Source organism: Pteronotus mesoamericanus, unplaced genomic scaffold (assembly GCF_021234165.1).
Source record: "Pteronotus mesoamericanus isolate MK-2021 breed Mesoamerican mustached bat unplaced genomic scaffold, CSHL_Meso_final contig_25, whole genome shotgun sequence".
NCBI lineage: Eukaryota > Metazoa > Chordata > Mammalia > Chiroptera > Mormoopidae > Pteronotus > Pteronotus mesoamericanus.
The window spans coordinates 16,228,807-16,249,332 of record NW_026555105.1 but is presented as its reverse complement, the minus strand read 5'-3'; the positions used below and the strand labels follow the sequence as shown (position 1 = coordinate 16,249,332).

Sequence of the window (20,526 nt, the reverse complement as noted above, 5' to 3'; positions counted from 1 at the left end):
CGATTTTGTCCTAAATTATACTTGTTCTGTCTGAGATTTGCTTTCAGAACTGGTCCTTTCTGCTAAATACTGAGCTCTTTAATTCTTTAAAGTAACTTGGGATTGATTTTGTTTTTCTTGATTTTTAGATATTCCGCCCTCACCCAGTCACCCCCAAATCATACTGCTAGAAAGAGAGGGAGGTCACTTGATTACTTGGATGTTTAGGACTTTCTGAGGTTGGGACCTAGGATTTTAAAGGTGGTTTTGGTTTGAGGACAGACATTGACCTGGTCGGGCGTCACGGAGCCACGATAGGGGCTTGTGGGCCACTGCCCTGCCAGCCGTTCTCATTTCACGCTCAGGCAGTCTTCTCCATGGGAACCATTTGGAACACACATTTTAAGGCACCTGGGAACCTCTGAGTGTTGGTGGAGTCCTAGGGGCACTCCCTTCAGCCCTCAGGATTAGTTCTGAGCCTGCACGTGCCCCTCGGGGATGCTGAGGAGGACTGAAGCCACTGTTCTGCAAGGCGGTGTCATCGCGTCGGCCCTCAGCACTGCTCAGCCACCCGCTGAGGACGGTGTGCGCGTCAGCACCCTGCCTCTGCTTGCTGGAGCCGCCGGAGCACGTACTTGGTGCTGTCACCCTCCTGGTTGCAGTGTCTAGATTGTCATCTTCACTCGTGTGTTTCCCATTACTTCCTGGAGTCTAGGGAAAGGCAGCCTTGGGGAAAGAAGGAATAAAGAGAGAGAGTGGTTCCCGCCCCCGGCTCTTAAAATTTTTCTGTGAGCTGAGTCCTGTTTTTGAGAATCGTTCTTTCCTAGGTTTAGATGCAGATTCTGACCATTGGCAAGAGCATGACCACACACAGGTTTCTGTACTGAGTGGTCAGAAGGTTGTCTTCCAGGCTACATGAGGGCCAGGTGTGGGCTGGCGGACCTGGAGTCTGGGGGATTGAAGATGAGCGTTCTTTGAACCGCCCTTTCCGTTCACCTAATCAAAATGTACACTGTCTTTTCGGCCTTGCACTGTGAGAGGTGTGCCCGGATTACCTCATCTCCTTAAGTTCTCACATACCCCTTCCTTTCTTAGTTACCGTCAGTTTTGTTTCATTGTTTTTAAGTGGTCATCAGTTTTAGTTTGAACTAGCTGTCTTACACTGTTTTGTGACATGAGATGGGGCATAAATAAATAGAATTAATTTAAAAATGACTTCCTTTATCAGTGGGATCTTATAGTGGGAGGATACCTTGGTCTCCCTGTTGACCAATTAGGAATTGTAACAGCGAATTGAAACCTTCAATAATTTTGTATTTGTCTCCATTTTCTTTCAGAACAGCGCATTAGTTCCAGAAGAAAGGAAGCTCTGAAACCTGAAATGAATGTCAAGAAGAGGAGTAAAGGACAGTTCAGTTTGTAAAGGGGAATGAAAAAAACAACTTTATATAAAAAGAAAAAAGTTGACATTGTGGTCACACTTTTGCTTGTTTTTCTGTTGCCCCAGCACAGAGCCAGAGATCCCTGTGAGCCCAGACACTCTGTTTCTTTGGCATGAGGCCCTAGCAGGGTGCTGTGAATACTCCTAACGTACCCTTGTGTTGCATTGGAAAAGCTGAAGCCTGTAATAAATCTGTTTTGGAATAAAGAGAATAACAGGGACAGAGGCCTGCTTGAGAGTTTGTTGTAGTACCTTTGGACTGATGGGACTCCTGGGGCACATGCCTGAGGACGTAGTTGGGATGTATTGTTGGCACAATGGGCCAGGATGTTTTTTAGGCCCTTTCACATTGGCCCTTCTCACCTGGAAAAGCCACTGTCCTTTCTTCTCCAGACCTGGGTACCAACTCTGTATGAGCCCTGTTGGTACCTGAAGGTTCTCCTTTTTGCCTTGAGAATTTAGTGTCGGCGTGCAGTGGGGGAGGGAAGGGATTGTCTTAGAAGAAGGCTAACCCCATGAGCAGTCTTAGGCTTTCGGGGGACCACACGCACCTCAAGAATGCCTCTCATGAAGTTGTCCGTGGGACTGCCATGACATGGGGGTTATGTAATGTAATGCAGAGAAGTAATATTGAATAGTGTGGTTAAGTGTATAGACTTAAGTGCCAGGTACCTGCTCTTACCACTCACTAGGGTGAGGGACTTTGGGCAGTGGCTTAACTTCTCTAAGCCTCCTTTTGTTCTCCAGTAAAAGAGGGGTGATAACTTCATCTGGCTGGAGGAGCTTTGCACACCAGAAGCACTTGGCCCAGGGCTTGGGGTCATTGCTTCTAATTCTGTTAATGGAAACATAACCGATACATTTAGATAACTTTCAAAATGTGGCTAATCCTAACAGTATTGAATTTGGGGTAAAGGTTATTTTATTCAGGTTGCTTTCCAAGCTGGACTTCACTACAGTGAGGAAATTGGAATTTAGATTGGGGGAAAGCGAACGGAAATACTGGAACTTTGGGCTAGCTCTGAATGGGCTTCTGCAGGCAGGAGGGCAATGTGGGCAACAATAGGGCTGCCTCCAAGGGGGGAAGGAGGCCGCAGCCTCCAGAGGTTGCAAGCTGGTGGCCCATAGATATGTTGTGTTTGATCACAGTGGGGTTTTTTGTTTGTTTGTTTTTTATTGAATTAGGACTAACGTACAACTAGAGAAAGGTTTGGGGTATTGGATTTAGAGTTGACAACAATCGGCTGGACCTGAGCCGACGACGCTATAGCTCAACAGTCGGCTCCTCCCTCTGGAGGCGTCGCCCCAGAGCCCCGCCCCTCACGACGTCAGTCCTCATGCCACACGTGCTGCTCCACTTGCCAGCCTTACTCCTGTGGACAGATGCCTGGAAGACTTGCTTTTAAATTTTTTTTTTTTTTTTAGCTATCCCACCTTTCTAGTGTCCCTTGCGTTTGCTGGGACCTCAGCTCAGAGTGGTGTGGCAGGGATGGGAGCCGGGGAGCCCACCCTGCTGGTTACACCTGTGACTAGGGCTGTCGGCTTCGGGAAGACAGACCGAATGAGGCCTGGTGGACGGCAGTGCAGAGAAGCGGGCTTGGGGCCTGATGATAGAAGTGCAGTGACTGGAGGAAAGGAGGCCGGGAGACAGCTTCCTGGAGAAGGGGCTCAGAGGGCAAAGGCGCGCCACGGCTGGTTCAGGGCTGGCCTGCAGACCCAGAGGGAGCTGGGGAGTCAAGCGACAGCAGACCTTTGCTCTGTGCCAGCCTTGGTGCTGTGTCCAGAACTAGAGCAGTGAGCAAGACAGACACATACCCTGCCCCTGACCCACTTAGAACCTGCAGGAGACAGGGAAAGGGAGTAAAGCGATTACAAGCATGAGAAGAGTGTTAAAGGAAGCAGTTTTTATCTAGCAGGGTTGGGAAAGCTAAGCTGACACCCCAAGGACAAGCCTTTGCAGAGCTGGGAAGAGAATAAACATATGCAAAGGCTCTGAGGCAAGATCTTGACAAATCTGAGCTGACATTAGGCCAGTGCCACTAGGGTGTAGCTAGCCAGGAGGAGGGTATCCTGAAAAGCCTGAGCAAACACGGCTTTTAAGGGCCATGGTGAAGGGAATAGATTTTAGGACTGATGACAAATTTAAGGGAACTTGAATATGATGCTGGGATTTAGCAGAGGCAAAAATTCACCTCACATGCCCTCCCTTCTGGCCCTCCCACTGGCTGAAACATTTTTTTTAATGTCTTTTTTTAATGTTTAAATCATGTTTATTCTATTACAGTTGTCTCAGTTTTTCCCTTTGCCTCCCTCCACCCATCCCCCACTTAACTCCCACAGTCAGTCCCCACTCTGTTGTCCATGTCCATGGGTCATTCATACATGTCCTTTGTCTAGTTCCTTACCCGTCTTTCCACCATTGTCGTCCTTCCCCATCGCCTCTGGTCACTTTCAGTCTGCTCATGTTTCCTTGCCTGTGGTTTATTTTGTTCATTAGTTTATTTTGTTGAATAGATTCCACTTATAGGTGAGATCATATGGTATTTGTCTTTCATCGGCTTGCTTATTTCACTTAGCTTAATCACCATTTCATCCATGTTGTCACAAAAGGTAAGAGTTCCTTCCTTCCTTCCTTCTTTCCTTCCTTCCGTCCGTCCTTCCTTCCTTCCTTCCTTTCCTCCCTCCCTCTCTCCCTGCCTCCCTTCTTCGATGCAGATTTTATTTATTTATTTATTTTTTGAAGAGCCCTTAGCTCCCAGCTCTGAAGCAAGTCTCGGCAGAGTCTGGGAAGGCTGGAGTTGACAGCAGGCCTAGTTCCCATAGCTACTGAACACTAGATTTGTCGCTCACATTATTCAGCACTGACAGAGTATTTGCTTGGCCAAACTTTAACTAGGCTCCCAAACCTTCTCCTAGGCCCCTCTGTGCACTTCCTCATAAAATCTTGTTTTAGCGAGGACCCTGCTGAGTCAGTTTAACCAGAACCCCCCACCCTCAATATCTGATCACCTTGATACCTGATCAGGTTCCTCAGCCTCCAGCATTCCCTGGGTGACATCTGATCATCCTGACCTGCCTTCAGCAAGAATCCTGTTGGGTCGGTTTAGCCAGAATCCAACTGGCCTGTGATATTTTTCTTCCACTGATCCCCACTGTGCTTTTTGACTGTAAGTCCCTACTTGGCCTATGCAGTGTTTGGAATTGAGCCAAGTTCTATACTGCGGTCTCTTCCCCTATTGCAATAGTCCTGAATAGTATCTGTTTTAACCACTTTAACTACTGTGCATCTCTGGTTTTCCTTTGACACCACAGCAGGGCTGGGCCGTCTCTAAGGAGTACTAAGCATAGCAGTTCAGAGTCCAACTGACCTGCTCTGTCTGAATTCCCTAACTTGCTGTGTGTCGTTTGGCATCTCTCTGGGCCTCAGTTTCCCTTCAGTAAAATGAGGGTAATACCTCTGAGGGTTTTCTAAGGATGAAATGCGTTCACACCCAAAACACTTACCACAGTGCCTGGCACTTCACATGGACTCTGTTTGGTTAGTGTAGATGTTGTTATTTCCTGTGTGTTGTTAGCAGGGGCCCAGGACACAGCTGTACCAGGTCCATGTGTGTTCTTTTAATTTACTTGATTGCCCAGCTTGCCTTTCCTGAGGGGCCTGGAGCCTTGGAATCAGGAATTGTTTCCTGGCTGAGTCACCGACCTCTCACCTCTGCGGGAGGCCGGCCCCCCTGCTGTGCCTCTCTCCAGAGGGCTGTGTTGGGGAGCAAATGAAGTAATGCAGGGGACACCTCTTTATGAACTTGAATACAAACAAAAGGGGTTATTATTAAAAATCATGAGCCCCCCATTGATTAAAGCATTTCTTTAAGGGGAAAAAATAGCACTTGGTCTTTAGTAGGACCCCCACGGGATGGGAAGCTCCCAGCACCTCTGTGGGGAGGGGTTAAGTCTTTTAAGACTCCATTAGTGTCAACGTTAATGGTGATGAAGCACCGGAATTGTTGCCATCGCCGTTTCTGCCTTTCTAATTGCATTCACCTCGAAAACCGCAAGTAGCAGCGGCTCCCGGTGGTCGTTACTTCATTTGAAAAACTAATTGGAAGTTGAGAGAGCCTTCAGTGTTTGCTTTTGTGGGGACAGGCAGAGGAAGGAGATGAGCAGGTGGGTCTGGGGGACCGAACAGGCTCGCGGCTGGCCCCGCGCGTCCCCCCATTGAGCAGGCCCCTCCTTTGTTCCCTGGCAGGTTCTCGGCCGCCCGCCACTCTTGGTTGAAGTGGGCTGCCTGCCCTCAATAGCCAGCCTTCGCCTCTGGAGGGGGCTTTTGTTTCCCTATTGTTCCTATTGTCTCCTCTGCCTGCCACTGCAGTGGCCCCCGTGGAGCCTTTCCCACGATTCACACCCTTTCTGGGAAGGTAAACGGCGCCCAGAGAGAGCAGGTGGTCTAAACCCTGTGACGAACGGAGGTGGCGGGTTCTGTTCTGGTGCGGGGAGACAGGTCCATGGGACTGTGTGTCCCCAGCTGGAAAATGATGGAGTTGGCATTGCTCATCTCTGAGTCCCCACCAACTCTAAAATGCTGTGATTCTTCTGCTTTTAATCAAAACACATTTTATCACCCAGACTTTTTTTTAAAAAAAAAGATTTAATTATAGTAAAATGTACAAATCTTAAGTGTGCGGCTCAATGCATTTTTACATCTAATGACACTGGTGTAACCATTGTCCAAAATATAGAGCATTTTGATTCCTCTAGGAAGTTCAGATTCTAATAAGAAACATGGGTAGAAAAAGTGGAATAATTGCTGACATAGATTCTCTGGTAAGTGGCTTCAGTTCTCAGCTTCATTTTATAGCAAAAATCAAAAGAATTATCTCTACCAAAGATTTCCAAATTTCTAGTAACTACAATAGAAAAGTAAAAAAGAAACAGATGAAGTTATTTTTAATGTTACTTAACCCATTATAGCCAAAATATTATTTTAACATGTAATCAGTACGAAAAATGTTGTGATTTTATAGTCTCCTTTCATTTTTGTCTTCGAAATCCAGTGTCTGTTTTACACTCGATGCACGCGTCTCAGTTCGTACCAGCCACATTTTACGTGTTCGGTAGCCACCTGCGGTTTGTGGCCACCATATTGGCCACCAGCTAAACTCATCAGCTCAGATTCCTCTCCTTCCAATTGCTCTTGAAGCCACTCGTGTCAGACTTTTGCCTTCACTGCTGCACCCAGTTCGTTCTTGCCAAGGTCATTGGTGGCTTCCATGGCTACTGCTGTGGTCAGTTCTCATGTGACTTGACCCATCAGCAGCACTTGGTACAGTAGGTAACTCCCTTCTTGGAATACTTTTGTTTTTTCAGTTGACTTCTGGAATTTCTCTCTCTTGTAGTTTTCCCAATGGCTCATTGCCTGCTCCTTCTCAGTCTTCTTTGCTGGTTCCTCATCTTTCTTCCAAACTTCAAATGCTGCGGTGCCCCAGGGTCGGGCCTTGGACCTCTTCTCTACTCTTTGTGTACTTTTTCCTTGGCGTGCTCGCTCACTTTTCTAGATGGTGACAGCTGCCAAACCACACTGGCTGCCCAGACCACTCTCCTGACCCCAGTCTCCAGATTCCATAAGTGCAGGTGCCTCTTCGACACCCTCACTTGCCCTGTTAATAGCATCTCAGGCTCCATATGTCTAACCCGTCTCCCAATTCTTCCCCAATCCCCAAAACTCATAAATGGCAACTCCATCCTTCCAATTGCTCAGGCCAAAAACTTTGGAGTCGTTTTTTACTCCAATCTCCACACCCTTTCCATTGGCAAATGAGTTCTACCCTAAAAATGTAACCAGAATTTGACCCTATCTCAGAGCGGTGTTAGGTAAGTGAAATCATGTTGTTCTTTTGCTTAAACTCTGTGCTGGCTCCTGTCTCACCGAGGATGAGTTCCAGAGTCCTTACCGTGGCCTCCCCGGGTCCTCATGAGCCGGGCTCCTGCTCTGTCTGGGCCTCCTTTTCTTTCCCTCACACCTTCTTGTTCTAGCCACACTGACCTCCTTGCTCTTCCTCCTTCCCCACGCTTGCCTCTGGGCTTTTGTATTGGATTTTCACTCTGCATGGAATGTTCTTTACCCAGATATTCACAAGGCCAAGGCCCTGCTTCCTTCAGGCCTTTACTCAAATGTTACCTTATCAGTGAGGCCTTCCCTGACCACTACACAGAACATTTATACATTATAGATAAAAGAATGCCCTCCAGAGCTCCCGATCCCCTCAAATTATTTTTAATGCTCACCTGAGGGTGTGTTTTTTATTGATTGTAAAGAGAGAAAAAAGGAGAGAGAGAGAGAGACCTGGGATCAAACCCACAACATGAGTATGTGCCCTGATTGGGAAGCAAACCCACAACCTTTTGGTGCACAGGACGGTGCTCCAACCAATTAAGACACCCCACCAGGGCTCCATCCCCTTAAATTTTTATCCTTCATAATTGCCACTATCTGACGTACTCTATGTTTACGTGTTTTTTGTTATTCTTCCCCTAATTTGAAGGAAAGCTCTATGAGGTCAGGGGCTTTGTCTGTCCACGACTGTGTTCCCAGTGCCTCAAACAGTGCCTGGCACATCGTGGGTACCCTATAACTATCTGTTGAATGAATAAATGGTGGTGCTCATAGACAAACAAGTCATCAATGGATGAAGTGTGAGCCGGGTGCAGAGTGGGAGAATATAGTTAAGAGGCTGACTCTGGGCTGGACGGCCTCAGTTTGAATGCCCGTTCTCTCCTTGTCGGCTGTACCCGTGCAATCCAGCTGACCTTCTCGGCTCCCTGTCTGTGAAATGAGAAGGACGCCGATACCTCCCGTGGGGCTGTGTGAGTAGTATATGAGATTCTAGGCATGAAGCTGCCCAGCCGGTACTCTGAGTGCCCAATAAATGTTAGCTTTTTTTTTTTTTTTTTAATTACACCGTGTAATACCACTTTGGGAAATGTAACTATGTAAACCACATAAAAAATTAGGCTGAAGATAAAACCGAACTGCAGACCAGGATGGGGGAATTTTATTGTATTTACAGAGGAAAAAGTAGGTCAAAAATTAAATAGGATTAACTGGATGCAGTTGTGTTTTGCCTGCAGGCAGCATAAAACACTGGCAGACTCTTCATCCTTGGGAATTCCTGCTGCAGAAAGAAAGAAAAAACTCCATCAGGGGACTGAGGAAAGGGCGAGTGAGGGCGGGGACACTTGGAACTAGGGTGATGGCTGCGCCAGTGTCAGGACTGACTTGACTGGGTCCCAAAAGAACCTCATTTTGAAGAGAACACTGGTGCGCTGTTGCTGGCATTGTAGATTGGTGCAGTCACCAAGTAAAACAGGATGCAGGGTCCTCAAAAAATTAAAAGTTGAACTACCCCATGACTCAGCAATCCCACTCCTGGGCCTTTACCTGAAGAAATCCAAAACGCTAATTCAGAAAGATATATGCACCCCTGTGTTCACTGCAGCATTACTTACAATAGCCAAGATTTGGAAGTACTGTAAGTACCCATGAATAGACCACTGGATAAAGATGATAGATACAGAGAACAAATTGATGGTTGCCAGATGGGAGGAGCTTTGGGGGATGGGTGAAAAAGGCAAAGGGATTAAGAAGTACAAATTGCCAGTTATACAAACAGTCATGGGGATGTGAGGTTCAGCATAGAGAATATAGTCAATGATATCATAATAACTATGTATGGTATCGGATGGGTACTAGACATACCGGGGTGATGACTTCGTAAGCTGTATAAATGTCAAATCACTATGTTGTACACCTGAAACTAATGTAATATTGCATGTCAACTATCATTGAAGAGTTTTTAAAAAATAATAAAAAGAACCTCATTCTTACCCCCAGTTCTGCTGACCCACTCCCACTGCGATCCCAGGCTGGCCACTTCCCCTTGAAGTCACCTCTCATCCCCAGACAGGGTTAGATTAGGTTATCCCTACGGAACACACATTCACCATACCCCTTGCGTCTCTTATCATTTATTACAAATTAACCAATCCGCCTTACAAGTACTTGTTTAAGTTTTGCCTGCCTTGGTGCATTAGGAATGCCACGAGGGCAGGGACCGCTGCTGCACCCTCAGCCCGGAGCCTGGCACGTAAAAGTCACTGGATGATCTTTAAGGGGCCGGAGGGCAGAGAAATCGGAACCTCAGTTACCGTGCAGGGCTGTTAGGGGACACGAGTGTGGTGAGTGCGGAAGTGTGCCATCCAGCAAATCATCCTGCTCTGCGTCACCAAGATGGAAGGACTCACGCTTAGTTTCCGTTTGCCCTGGCTCACTAGTGACATCCTGGTGTTTGCCGGACCGATGGCTGTAGCAGCCTCCAGGCCCTTTCCCACTGTACTATGACTTGGAGCTCTGTCAAGCCGTGGCTTTTGACCTGCAGGAACAAAGCCTGCATTCTTAGGGCTTGGCTTCCCTGTGGGGCCACTCACCCCACTGGGGCCTGGAAGGAGTCATAAAGCAGGTGAGTGATGACCTAATCCCAGTGTGAGAGGCCCAGGATAGGCATTACACTTAGAAGAGTTAGGGACCTTCGAGGTGGTCGGGGCTAACCCCCTCCTTTCACGGAGGAAACTAGGAAACCAGTTGCCGTGTACAGTCAATTGGCCACAAAACCAGACCTGGAGCCCGGGTACGCATCCTGCCCCCCAGCCTGGTTCCCGCACCCCCGGCAGCCTGCCTGTCAGCCTGCTGCTTGCCGCTGGTGTCTCCACAGGACTGTAGTTGGCGAGATCCCCGAGCTCTTGGTATCTAATTAGTTTGGGGAGAAGGTGAGGGAGGACACGGAGAGCTCTGTTGGGAACTGGATTTGCTTAATGGATCCAGAGGTGCCTGGCAGAGTCGTGCGGGGGCATGCATGTTTGGGCTCACAGTTGAAAATCAGCCTCAAAATTATAGCAGAGTTCCTCCAGTTGTGCCATTCTTGGGAAACTATCTGTTAAATGCACTTCCTGTGAAGGAACTTCAGAGAAGCAGAGCAGGTCTTGGTTGGGCCTGCCAGTCCTTGACTTGAAACCAGCTGCTGGCCCTTTTTGCCTCAGTTTCCCTCCTCTGTAAAATGGGAACACTCATTCCTGATCTCCCCTGACTCCCCGTGGGAAGGTGAGAGTCACTGAGATGGGCAATGACTGTTGCTCTGTTTCTCCCTCGCAGGAGTGCTGCTCCCGCTGGTTTACCTGAGGGTGTCAGGAGGGGCTGGACTTCCTTTGGCGTTATAGTTTTGTGAACTTGGCAAGGGACCCAGGACACACCTCTCAGATCGTGCCCAACAGAACCTCCTGGGACACTTGTGAAAATTCAGGTTCCTGGGTCTTATCCCAGAACGACTGAGTCAGTAAAGATTTTGGACACAGACGCTGAGCCTGGCCTCTTGCTGCATGTTGCAGATGCAGCAGTGGATAAGATCTAGTCACTATCTCACATTTTCTGCCCTTGGTCCAGTTCTTGATGGGAGTCAGGAGGGGCCGGCAGAGCCCCATGACTGGAGGGGAGAAGATTCTTTCCTTATCCTGCTGACCTTCAGGGAAGGAAGCCTCTGAGCTCCCTAAATATACCTATACACACATGTCGTGCATGCACACACATATATACACACATATACACACACATGCACGTATTCCTACCTGTGCTTCCTTGGCAGGGCCACCAGGATGCTCTCCAATGCCATCTGCTTTTCGTCTTCCCACACACTGTCCACCTGACGGCCAAGCCGTACCTTTGCTCCTTGTTCCTGGTTTCTCTCTCTGTTTCATCAGAAAGAGAAACAATTGAGGTTGCTGTTTGGGTGGAGAGGTCTGGGAAAGGCCAGGGCAAAGCAAATAGAGCAGGTGTGTCCCTGTGCCTATTCTGATATCTGGTATGGATGCTCCCACCCAGCTGAGTTGGATTCAGCAACATATAGGAAGGCAGTATATACGAGTATGGTGAAGAGCATAGGCTCTGTAATAGACATTTGCAAAATATCTCCCCACAGATTAATTCTTAATTACGAGGGGAAAACGATTAACTTTACAGAGGAGAAACCCGGCAGACACCACATTAACCAAGTGATCAAAGTCACTCTCACCAATAATGAGACAAAGTGACCTCGTGCGCCTCCTGACACGAGGCACAGAGATGATAGCAGCATCTCTTCTGTTGCATAACCTGAGTCCAGTCATGAGGGAGCATCAGGCAAATCCAATGTGAGGGCCATTCCATAAACAACTGGCCTTTACCAAACAAAATGTCAATGGCAGCTGTTCCAAAGACTGAGCAACTGCCTCAGATTAAAAGAAACTAAAGAGACATAACAACTAAATGCAACCCATGGATCCCAAATCACAAAAAGAAATAATTGTTGTAAAGGACATTTTGGGAAAATTTGAATAGGGACTCTAAGTGATAATTATACTGTGATTATGTAAGAGAATGTCATTTCATTAGATATTGGGAGATACCTGCAGTAGTAGTTAAGGGTAAAGAGTCATGATGACTGCAATTTACTCTCAAAGAGTTTAGCAAAATAATAATATTAATAATAATAATAAGTGTGTACATGTATATGTGTAGATCTCTATCTAGGTATAGATATAGAGTAAGCAAATATGATAAAAATATTAGGAATTGTTGAATATAGGGAAGCGTATGTGGAAGTCCTTTGTACCATCGATGCAATTTCTCTATACCTTTGGAATTTTTCCAAAATGCCCAGGCTGTGGAGTTAAGCTCTGCCAATCTTTGGTGTGTATTCCTTAGAAGTTATTAATGGCCCTGGGCAATGGGGTAAGAGTCCTACTTTGTAGTGTTGTTAGAGCAAATAAGAAATGAAGAATAATGGCTAACACTACCAAGGGCTTACTGTGTCCAGCAGTGTGCCAAGGACATGTGAGTGTCCCGGTGCAGAGCCTTTGTTTATGGCACAGAATCACACTCAACTGGTAACTACCATCAGTATTGTTACTATTGGATCCCAGCATAAGGAGAGGCACATAATAGGTGTTCAACGATCATTTAATAGCCAGAGGTAAGCAAAGCTTTGACATTGGGGTCCTTCTGCTCTGACAAGTCCAGAAATGACGGATGCTGTGCAGAGGGAGAGGCCAAACTTGGTCCCTCCCAACTGATGCTTGTGTAGTGTAGAAAGCAATCCCAAGAGTGGCTGCTCACCCCAACTGCCTGCTCATGATGTCCTGGAGCAGCTTGCGGGCCGACAGCTGGCCCAGCACCTTCCGGTAGCTGTTGGTGAAGATGGCGTCGGCATACCGCGGCATCCTATGTGGGAGGAGTCAAAGGTCAAAGGGCAGGACGGTGGAACCAGGCAAGGGGACCCAGGTAGCTACACTCAGCAGGTCTCTGTAAGGCTTTGTGTTGCCCTTGGCCCTGCTCATCCCCAGAGAGAGCTGGAACCTGGGCTGGACAACCTCTTTGGAGCTCAGAGCCTGGCCCCCTTCCAGAGGCGGGCAGTGGGGGCTGCCTGAGGAGACGGCTGAGGCCAGCTGATGGCTTGATTCTGCATCCTCTAAGCACCCTCCTCCCACAGGGACGGTTTCGGGGCAGCAGAAATCCAAGCCCTGTTGGCAGGGCTGCTTACCTGAGGGTCAGGGAGGGTGAGGAGCAGTGGGAGCCACTGCTGAAGGTTAGGAGCATGAGGAAGAACACCCAGAGCAGCATCCTTCACCCTTGTGGTGGCACCTGGAAGATGACAGGAGGGAAGGCCAGAGGTAGCCACGACCACAGAGATGCCCTTTGCTGGCTGGGTGGGCCCAGCCCTGGACCTGGCTCAGTGCAAGCTTTGGTCCTTTATCTTTTGTAAATGTGGGGTAGGAAAAAAACACCCAGACCCCAGAAATCAGATAGACCTGGGTTCCAATTCTGCCCCTGCCAGTCCCGAGTTTTGGCCTCATTTTCTCCATCTGTAAAATGGACATGCTGGAGCTATCCTGCTGATTTAGGCTTGAGCAGGAAATAAAGAGAGTGGTGAAACTGCCCCTTCCTTTGAGGCATTATACATGGAGTTCAGGCCTCAGCAAGCGACAGGGGAGGAGCAAGCATCTTCCCCTGGTCTCTCCCAAGACACGCCCCACCCCCATGTGGCCCTGACAGTTCAGAACAGGCTGACTGCTCGGGCCCTGAGTCAGTCGAACCTGAGTTCACCATCAGGCTCTGCCATCTCTAGCTGTGCCTTCCGGGACAAGTGGCTTCTCCTTTCTGGGCCTCAGTTTAGCTTCCCTGTCCATAAAATGGAATCGCTAACTATGTCTACTGCATAGGGTCCTTGTGAGCATTAGATGAAATGAGGCACCTGTCGTTGGGCACGTGGGGAATGCTCCACAAACTTTTGCTGTGATGATCTAATATTAGACCTGCTCGGATAGTCAAATTAGTCATGAGCTGTTTTAGTTTTGTGTGGAGTCGGAGAGAAGGGAAGGCTATAAATCTGGCTCCAGACACTTAGGTTTCACCAAAGAGTTTGAGTCGTGGAAGAGACCAGGGAGCCTGGGGAGCTCATGCAGCAGAATTATCTCATAGATCATGTAATTACCCTTAATTGGGGCCTGCCATGTGGTTCTCTGCAATTAGAGGAAGAACAGTCAACAGGGAAAGAGCCCTCCTCTGCTGGGGAGGTGCCTCCACTGTCAGCGCAGACCTGCCCTGGTGTGACTCAGCCCTGCCCCGGGAACTAACTGGGTCTTCCCATTTCCCATGCTCCCCACCCCCTTCAGCGGGGTATCCACTTCAAGGGGATACAGACCTGTCCAGAAGCCCCGCTAGTTCCAGAGAGGGCAGGGCACCCTCCTTTCCCATGATCACCCCTCATTGCTCCATTTCCACCCCGATCCTGCCTAGGAGGCATTCCTGGCAAGCAGGATCGGCCCAGGCAGAATCTGCCTTCCCTTCCTGGGCTCGCCTGACCTCTCAGGGCCTCACTGCACTCCTTCCGGAGACCGGGTCCTGACCCAGGGTTGCCTTGAGACCCAAGGAAGCACACATGGGGCAGCTCAATGCACGCGCGACCCAGCACCTCCACACCTGGAGGGAGCCGCCATCTGGGCCTCAGTCATCAGCCCCTCCTTGATGTGCACGCTCCCTCCACCCTACCCCCAGGCAATCTTTCAGTTCCTGCTCAAACACTTGTTGCCAGTGAATGACAAGGAGCTCACTACCTCGGTCCTATTTCCAGACAGCTCTCCTTGTTAGGAGGTTCCTCTTACTGTGTCAAGTCCAAGTCCCCTTAACTTGAAAATATTTGTTAAGCTTCTGGCAAGGACTAGGCTACAGAAGAGATGAGAACATGGTATCTGCCCCCCAGGGCTGCCCCTTCGACATCCACCTGCCATGCCACCCAGAGCTCCTGCACCTTCATCCACTCGACAGGCCCTTCAGACGTGTTTTGCATCTAGCTTAGGTCTTTGATCCCCAAACCAAGGATCTTCAGTCTTCTGTCCTCCTTGTCACACCATATCACATGTGGCTCCCCCGTTCCTGACCTGGTCCACTGCCAGTTTCCTAAGCAGGGGGATCTTTGGGGGCAAGAAGGGCCCCTTTACACAGCCGCTCCATTTTCTGTCTCCCAGCTGCAGCCTGGGCTTTCCTGTCTTTGTAGCTGGTCCTTTAAAGACCTGTGCACATCCAGGCCTCTAATCACCCCAGGTACTCGCTCAGAAGCCCTTGGCCCCTCCCTCCAGAACAAAGCCCAAACCTCTGCTCCTGGCCTACGACCTCCCTTGGCCTCCCCGCCTCCAGCACCTTCTCCAGGGTCTGGCACAGGTGATCCCCAGCCCCCCGTGCCCTCCTGGCCCGCACAGCCCACCCTCACACTCGCCCTGGGGGCAGGTATTGCGATCCTCATTTTAGAGCTGAGGAAACAAGCCCAGAGAGAAGGGCCTTTCTCCATGGTCCTCCGTGGGATTAGTTTCGGAGTGCGCGCTTCAGGACGGGCCTCGCAATTCCCAGGCCAGCCGACTTCCTCCTGCTCCCCGCAGCAGCCTCCCAGATACAATACCCTATTCACAGCGCTCCGCATTCATGGGGCGCTTCAGAATTCATCACCTGCACGTGGGAAACGGGTCTGGGGAAACCGAAAGCTTTTGCTCTTTGTCATTGGGTCTCTGGGGAAGGAAAAAGGGGGACAAACAGAAACACCTGCTTGGTTGGCGCATCCCTATATACATACAGTGGTTTAGGGAGCTGAAAATAACATAGTAAGAAGGCAGATTGGGAGAGTAAGTCATAGTAAATCCAGCAACCCCTTGCTCATTCAGAATGGTGCTGAGCAGCTACATGGCCTGGTCAATCAAGACGCACAGCATTTGCCATAAACCAAGTGCCCCAGGGATGGGTCAGGCACCACAGCAACATTTGGGCTGTGAGAACCCAGTCCATGGGGTTGGAAAATCCCATTAGACCAAGATGGAAAACAATAAGAATTATCCAGCTTATGCTATGAGTAGAATAGAGGTTGCATCACCAAGGATAAAGGAGCTATTGACAGACACATTCCATATGACCAGTCTAAGGAGCTAGAATTCACTGATTTAAGTGTAGCACAAATCCAACAACACCATCGACAACTCCTTGATGTCTCCAGAGGCATTTAAGGGTTTATCATCTGTCATTACGGGGATCAGTTAGCTTTCTACAGAGCTTACAAACTAATTCTGTGATTAGATATACATGAGGTCCATCTGGATTCAGGGTAAGTGGGCACTTGATCTACATCAGTTGGCACCTTTCGCCAGCTTTCAGGCCAAAAATGCCACGAGAATTCTGCAGAATTCTTCTGCTAACAACAGAGGTCAGGTCTCAAATCCCTGAACTACCAAGGCCTCTTTTGAACACCTGGGGAGAAAAATTGTTTACCTTTCTTAAATATTCTGCTTTATAATTTAAGGACCCCAGTCCAGTTTATAAACTGTTTTGCCAATAGTGTTCCAATTCTCAGGAGATCTAAGTTTTTAACGAGGAATTGTCTTGAATTGTCACTCAAGGGAATGACACCCCGTCTCCTTCCAGTTGGGGGTTGAGGCGGCTTATGATGAAAGACACAAATACTTCAAGACCATTAAAGTAAGAATCAGAAAACAGGCAGGGGGGTAATGGAGCGCTCCAAGGGCAGGTAATTGTATCTAAAACCTAAAGGGACGAGTGCAGCTGCAATTGAGCAAGAAAGCGAAATGTTATCAATTTCCAGGCAATTATGTTGAATCGGTTCTCAGCGATCGATGTGCAGTATTGACTTGCACAGCTGCTTGGCTCCTTTCTGATCCATGGCAGAAGCCCGTTGTCGACAGGAGAATCTAGCCAGCCCACCTTGCCCCAGAAGCCTGCCTACACATGCCTGAAGGAGCACTGAGACCTCATGCGCCTCCGACAGATACCTGCAAGATGTCTACCTGCCTGCCACAGCTCATGGGTCGAGGTGCCACACATCCCAGACAAGCGCAATATGGCGCCAACCATCAAAAATCATGTTACAGAGCCCCTAACGAGGGGCCTAAATGTACTCACCAGTCCACGGGCAAAGAGGATGGTAGTGGGCCTCTTTGACTTGGTGTCTCTGAGTTGGTGGGAAGGTCAACTCTCTTGCCGCCTCTCACCTGCGATGTGGCAGATCTCCCTCTGCTATGAGGCGCTGCTCCAGTTCCACGGTCCTCAGGCTCGCGTTTGCTTCGGTGGCTGCGCAACGCTGCCATCATTTATACCTTCATTTTCCTAAGTGTTGTCAGCGTCAGAGAATCAATTACTCACAAGTCAACCAAAGGGCCATTTTTAGCATCACACTGACGAGCCCCAACAGGGGAAAGAGGTTTGCCCCTTACAAACTGAGGTTCATGTTGGACTATCCCTTTATCTTTGAGGGAGTACACAGAGGACAACGTTATATTATTCCACAAAGAACAGAGAGTGTAATACTGCTACTCTAATAATGGGAGCACTCTTAACAGTGAAAACACCAAAGGTTCATTTACTCTCTGAGATCAACATGTCTTAAAAAAGTTCATATAGTTTTGTCCATGTACCACCTTATTTCACTTTACGGGAGCCAACATAGAGATAAGTGTTTTTCTCTCCTTAGTAGGAAAGTTTTTCACCATCTCCCTTGTCGTCCAATTATCAAGATTTTCCTCTATTTGATTTACACCTGCTATGGTCCCAGGCTGGTGCAGGCAGCTTGCCCGGGAGCATCCACTGACACGTATCGAGGTGGCCAAATTGGTGGTTGTGTCAGAGATGTGTGAGGTGAGAGGAAAGAGACAGAATACCCTGAGAGGGTTATGCTTCCAGATTTCTCTAGCCTGTAGCTAAAGGATCCTCAAAAAGTGGCATAAAACTGTGTGAAGCAGAAACGCTGTTCTCCTGTTGGGCTGCCGCGGATGGGCAGGAAGAGCTCTCAGCTTCAAGCCCACCTACCTGCCGCCTCTCCTGTGTCTGTCAGTCACAACCTCTGTGATCCTGAGCAAGTCATTTCTACCCTTCGGACCTCCATTTCTATATCTGGACAACCAAGATTTGGCAGAGAACAACAGCTTTCAAATGTTTAAAAAAGTGCACATCCCTTTCTTTGGAAATCTTGTATAGAAGCTCAGTCTATAAAACAGGTTTTAAAAATGAACTGGACTGCTCTGGCTGAAGAGGGAGGAGTGGAGACTCCCTTTGCACCTGAGACACTTCCGTAAGTCAGCTGGGACTAGTGCTTCCTGAAGGAACCTCCTAGCAATGATACTTCATGATACTGCTTCTTGGCCTTCACTGAGCCATGTTTTTGGCACAGAGCAAACATGAGATGTTCCCCGTACAAGCAGGGGCTGAGCGGCATGCCACCCTGCCAACCTGGACATGAAGTGGTCAGGCCAGAACCCCAGGGATTAAGAGTGGGCTGACAGGTCACAGCAGCAGGTGGCAGATGGAACAGCCAGGAGCCCTCAGGCCAATGGGTTCTCATACAGTCAGGAGCTGCGGGGTTATCTCACCAAATGCATGGCAGAGACCACATAGAGCTGGGCAGCCAGAACGGATATCAGACTGGAGAGCAGATGTAGGACCCACAGAGTAGCCACGGGGATCAGAATTTAACCCCAGTGGAAACCCTGTGCCAGGCATTGTACCAGGGACTTCACGCCTCGTCTCATTTTCCTCATCGACGAGCTGGGCTTCTGAGTGAGGATTAAACGTTAACAGTGTATACAGCCCAGGCCTGGGACAGAGTCAGTCTCATAAACTGGCTCTTACCAGTGCTATTATTGTTGTTGTTGTAAACGAGGAAACGGAGGCACAGAGAGGTCGTCCACTTGCCCACAGTCACACGGCTGGGCAGCGGTAGAGCCCGGACTCCAAGGCTTTGACTTCCCATTCGGGACCCCACACTAACCTGAGGGTCTCCTAAGGCCCTTCCATGGTCCGCTAGTTTTACTTTTACTTTTTTTTTTTTTTTAAAGGAACTTTGACAGTCATATTGAAGTATAATTCACATATCATAAAAGTCACTGTTTGAAGTCTCTGGTTCAATGAGTTTTCACAAGTTGACACAGTTGTGCCACCATCAACCTCCACGACCCTCTTTTAGAACACCTTCCACCACTCGGAGACTTCCCTTCGGTCAGTTTGCTGTCATTTCGCACTCCTACTCCCGGCCTCAGGCAACTACTGATCTGCTTTCTGTCTCTGTAGTTTTCCTTTTGCTGGAGAGTTCACAGAAATGGAATCATATAACCTGTGGTCTTTGGTGTTAGACTTCCTTCACTCAGCCTGATGTTTCTGAGATTCATCCATGTTGAGCCATGTGTCAGTAGTCAGTTCCTTTCCATGGCTGAGTAGTGTTCTATTGTATGGATGTACCACCGTTTTATACCCATTCACCTTGCGGGATACAGGTCGATTCCAGTGGAGCTGTTACAAATAATGCTGCTATGAGCATGTGTGTACTTTGTGCGAACATATACTTATTTTGCTCTTGGATAGGTACCTAGGAATGGAATTGCTGGGCCATATGGTAAGTGAAGAGCTAACTTTTTAAGAAACCGCCAAACTATTTTCAGAAGTGGCAGTACCTCTTACATTCTCAGGAATAGTGCTGGAGAGCTACCCCACCAGTTCTGAAAGAAGCAGTTATTTCCTCATCCTACAAACACTTATTAACCACCTAATTAGGCTCACACAGAGATGGCTGGATTAGCGGTCCATATCTAGAAGGCCTGGTCCCATTTTTGCTGACAGGAGAGTGGGGTGGGTGTTTTCTCCCCCGAATGGCATTTTCTTGGGTGCTAAGAGGAAAGTAGCATGCGCTTGACTTCAGAGAGCTGCCGCAGGCGGGTGTGTGAGGAGCTGGGGAATTACCTTGGGCAGGCAGACCCAGGCAAGGACATAAAGAACAGAGAGAAGAGCAAAGTTACAGTGAGGCTGCGAGAGTATCAGACAGGAACAGAGAAAGGCCTAAATCAGGAGACACAAGTTTGGGTGGCAAACGGGTTTGGATTTGAAACCCAGCTCTGTCACTTGCAAGCTGCTTGATTCTGGCAAGGTAGTTAATCTCTCTGAGCTTCCGTTAACGCATCCGTACAATGGGGGTGATGATCCCTGACTCCTCAAGTTGTTGTGAGGATCAGAAATCGCATGTAAAATGTCTGTTACACTTGGCAAGAGGTAGCTGTTACTCTAGGTCTTCTGATCAGAGCTGAGCTCTGAAAGCCAGGAGGGGTGGTGGGGGGAGAGCTGGCAGCCATCTTGGGTGACAAGCTTTATTTGCAGTCAATCCTCAAACCCATCGAGGAAGAGGGTGGCAGAAGGAAGCCAGAGGAGGCTTGAGAGCAAGAGCCCAGCCGTCCGATTCCTGCCCTAGCCATGTACTTATCCTCCGAGAGGCGGTGCGGGAACGCCTCGCCTCGCTTGCCACCCAGCTCTCTTCTCAGGACGGGGGTTTAACCCAGCGTTAATTAGAGATCCTGCCTGCATCGAGGGGCCGGGGGCTTGCACTGTGGAAAAAAAAGCACCCAGAGAAAGGCAGGCTTTAAAAGGCCCCAAAAGGGCCAGGGCAGCGGGGCTCCACCGAGAGAGACAAGCTGAGCATTTGTGTTGCAAA

The 20,526-nt window shown here is 48.7% G+C and overlaps 2 protein-coding genes across 3 annotated transcripts in view; one reads left to right on the top strand and one right to left on the bottom strand.

Annotated features, from left to right (window-relative positions):
* Positions 1–1,636, top strand: part of RPN2 (ribophorin II) — a 52,515-nt gene extending 50,879 nt beyond the window's left edge. For both annotated transcript variants that reach the window (XM_054573785.1, XM_054573784.1), the window contains one exon: positions 1,317–1,636. In XM_054573785.1, the coding sequence (XP_054429760.1) occupies positions 1,317–1,329 (13 nt within the window). In that variant the 3' untranslated portion in view covers positions 1,330–1,636. The remainder of the gene's footprint in view (positions 1–1,316) is intronic.
* A 6,934-nt stretch (positions 1,637–8,570) lies between these two features.
* Positions 8,571–13,121, bottom strand: GHRH (growth hormone releasing hormone). The gene is made up of 4 exons (XM_054573416.1): positions 13,042–13,121; positions 12,618–12,722; positions 11,093–11,212; positions 8,571–8,589 (listed from the first exon to the last, which is right to left on the bottom strand). The coding sequence occupies exons 1-4, from the start codon at positions 13,119–13,121 to the stop codon at positions 8,571–8,573; spliced, it is 324 nt and encodes a 107-aa protein (XP_054429391.1).
* Positions 13,122–20,526: the final 7,405 nt, after the last annotated feature.

Excerpts from the sequence above, each read along its gene's own strand:
- GHRH (XM_054573416.1), bottom strand. The coding sequence starts at position 13,121 with ATGCTGCTCTGGGTGTTCTTCCTCATGCTCCTAACCTTCAGCAGTGGC. Across the intron at positions 12,723-13,041 it reads TCACCCTCCCTGACCCTCAG|GATGCCGCGGTATGCCGACG; the intron begins GTAAGCAGCCCT and ends CCTCCCACATAG. Across the intron at positions 11,213-12,617 it reads ATCATGAGCAGGCAGTTGGG|AGAGAGAAACCAGGAACAAG; the intron begins GTGAGCAGCCAC and ends CTGATGAAACAG.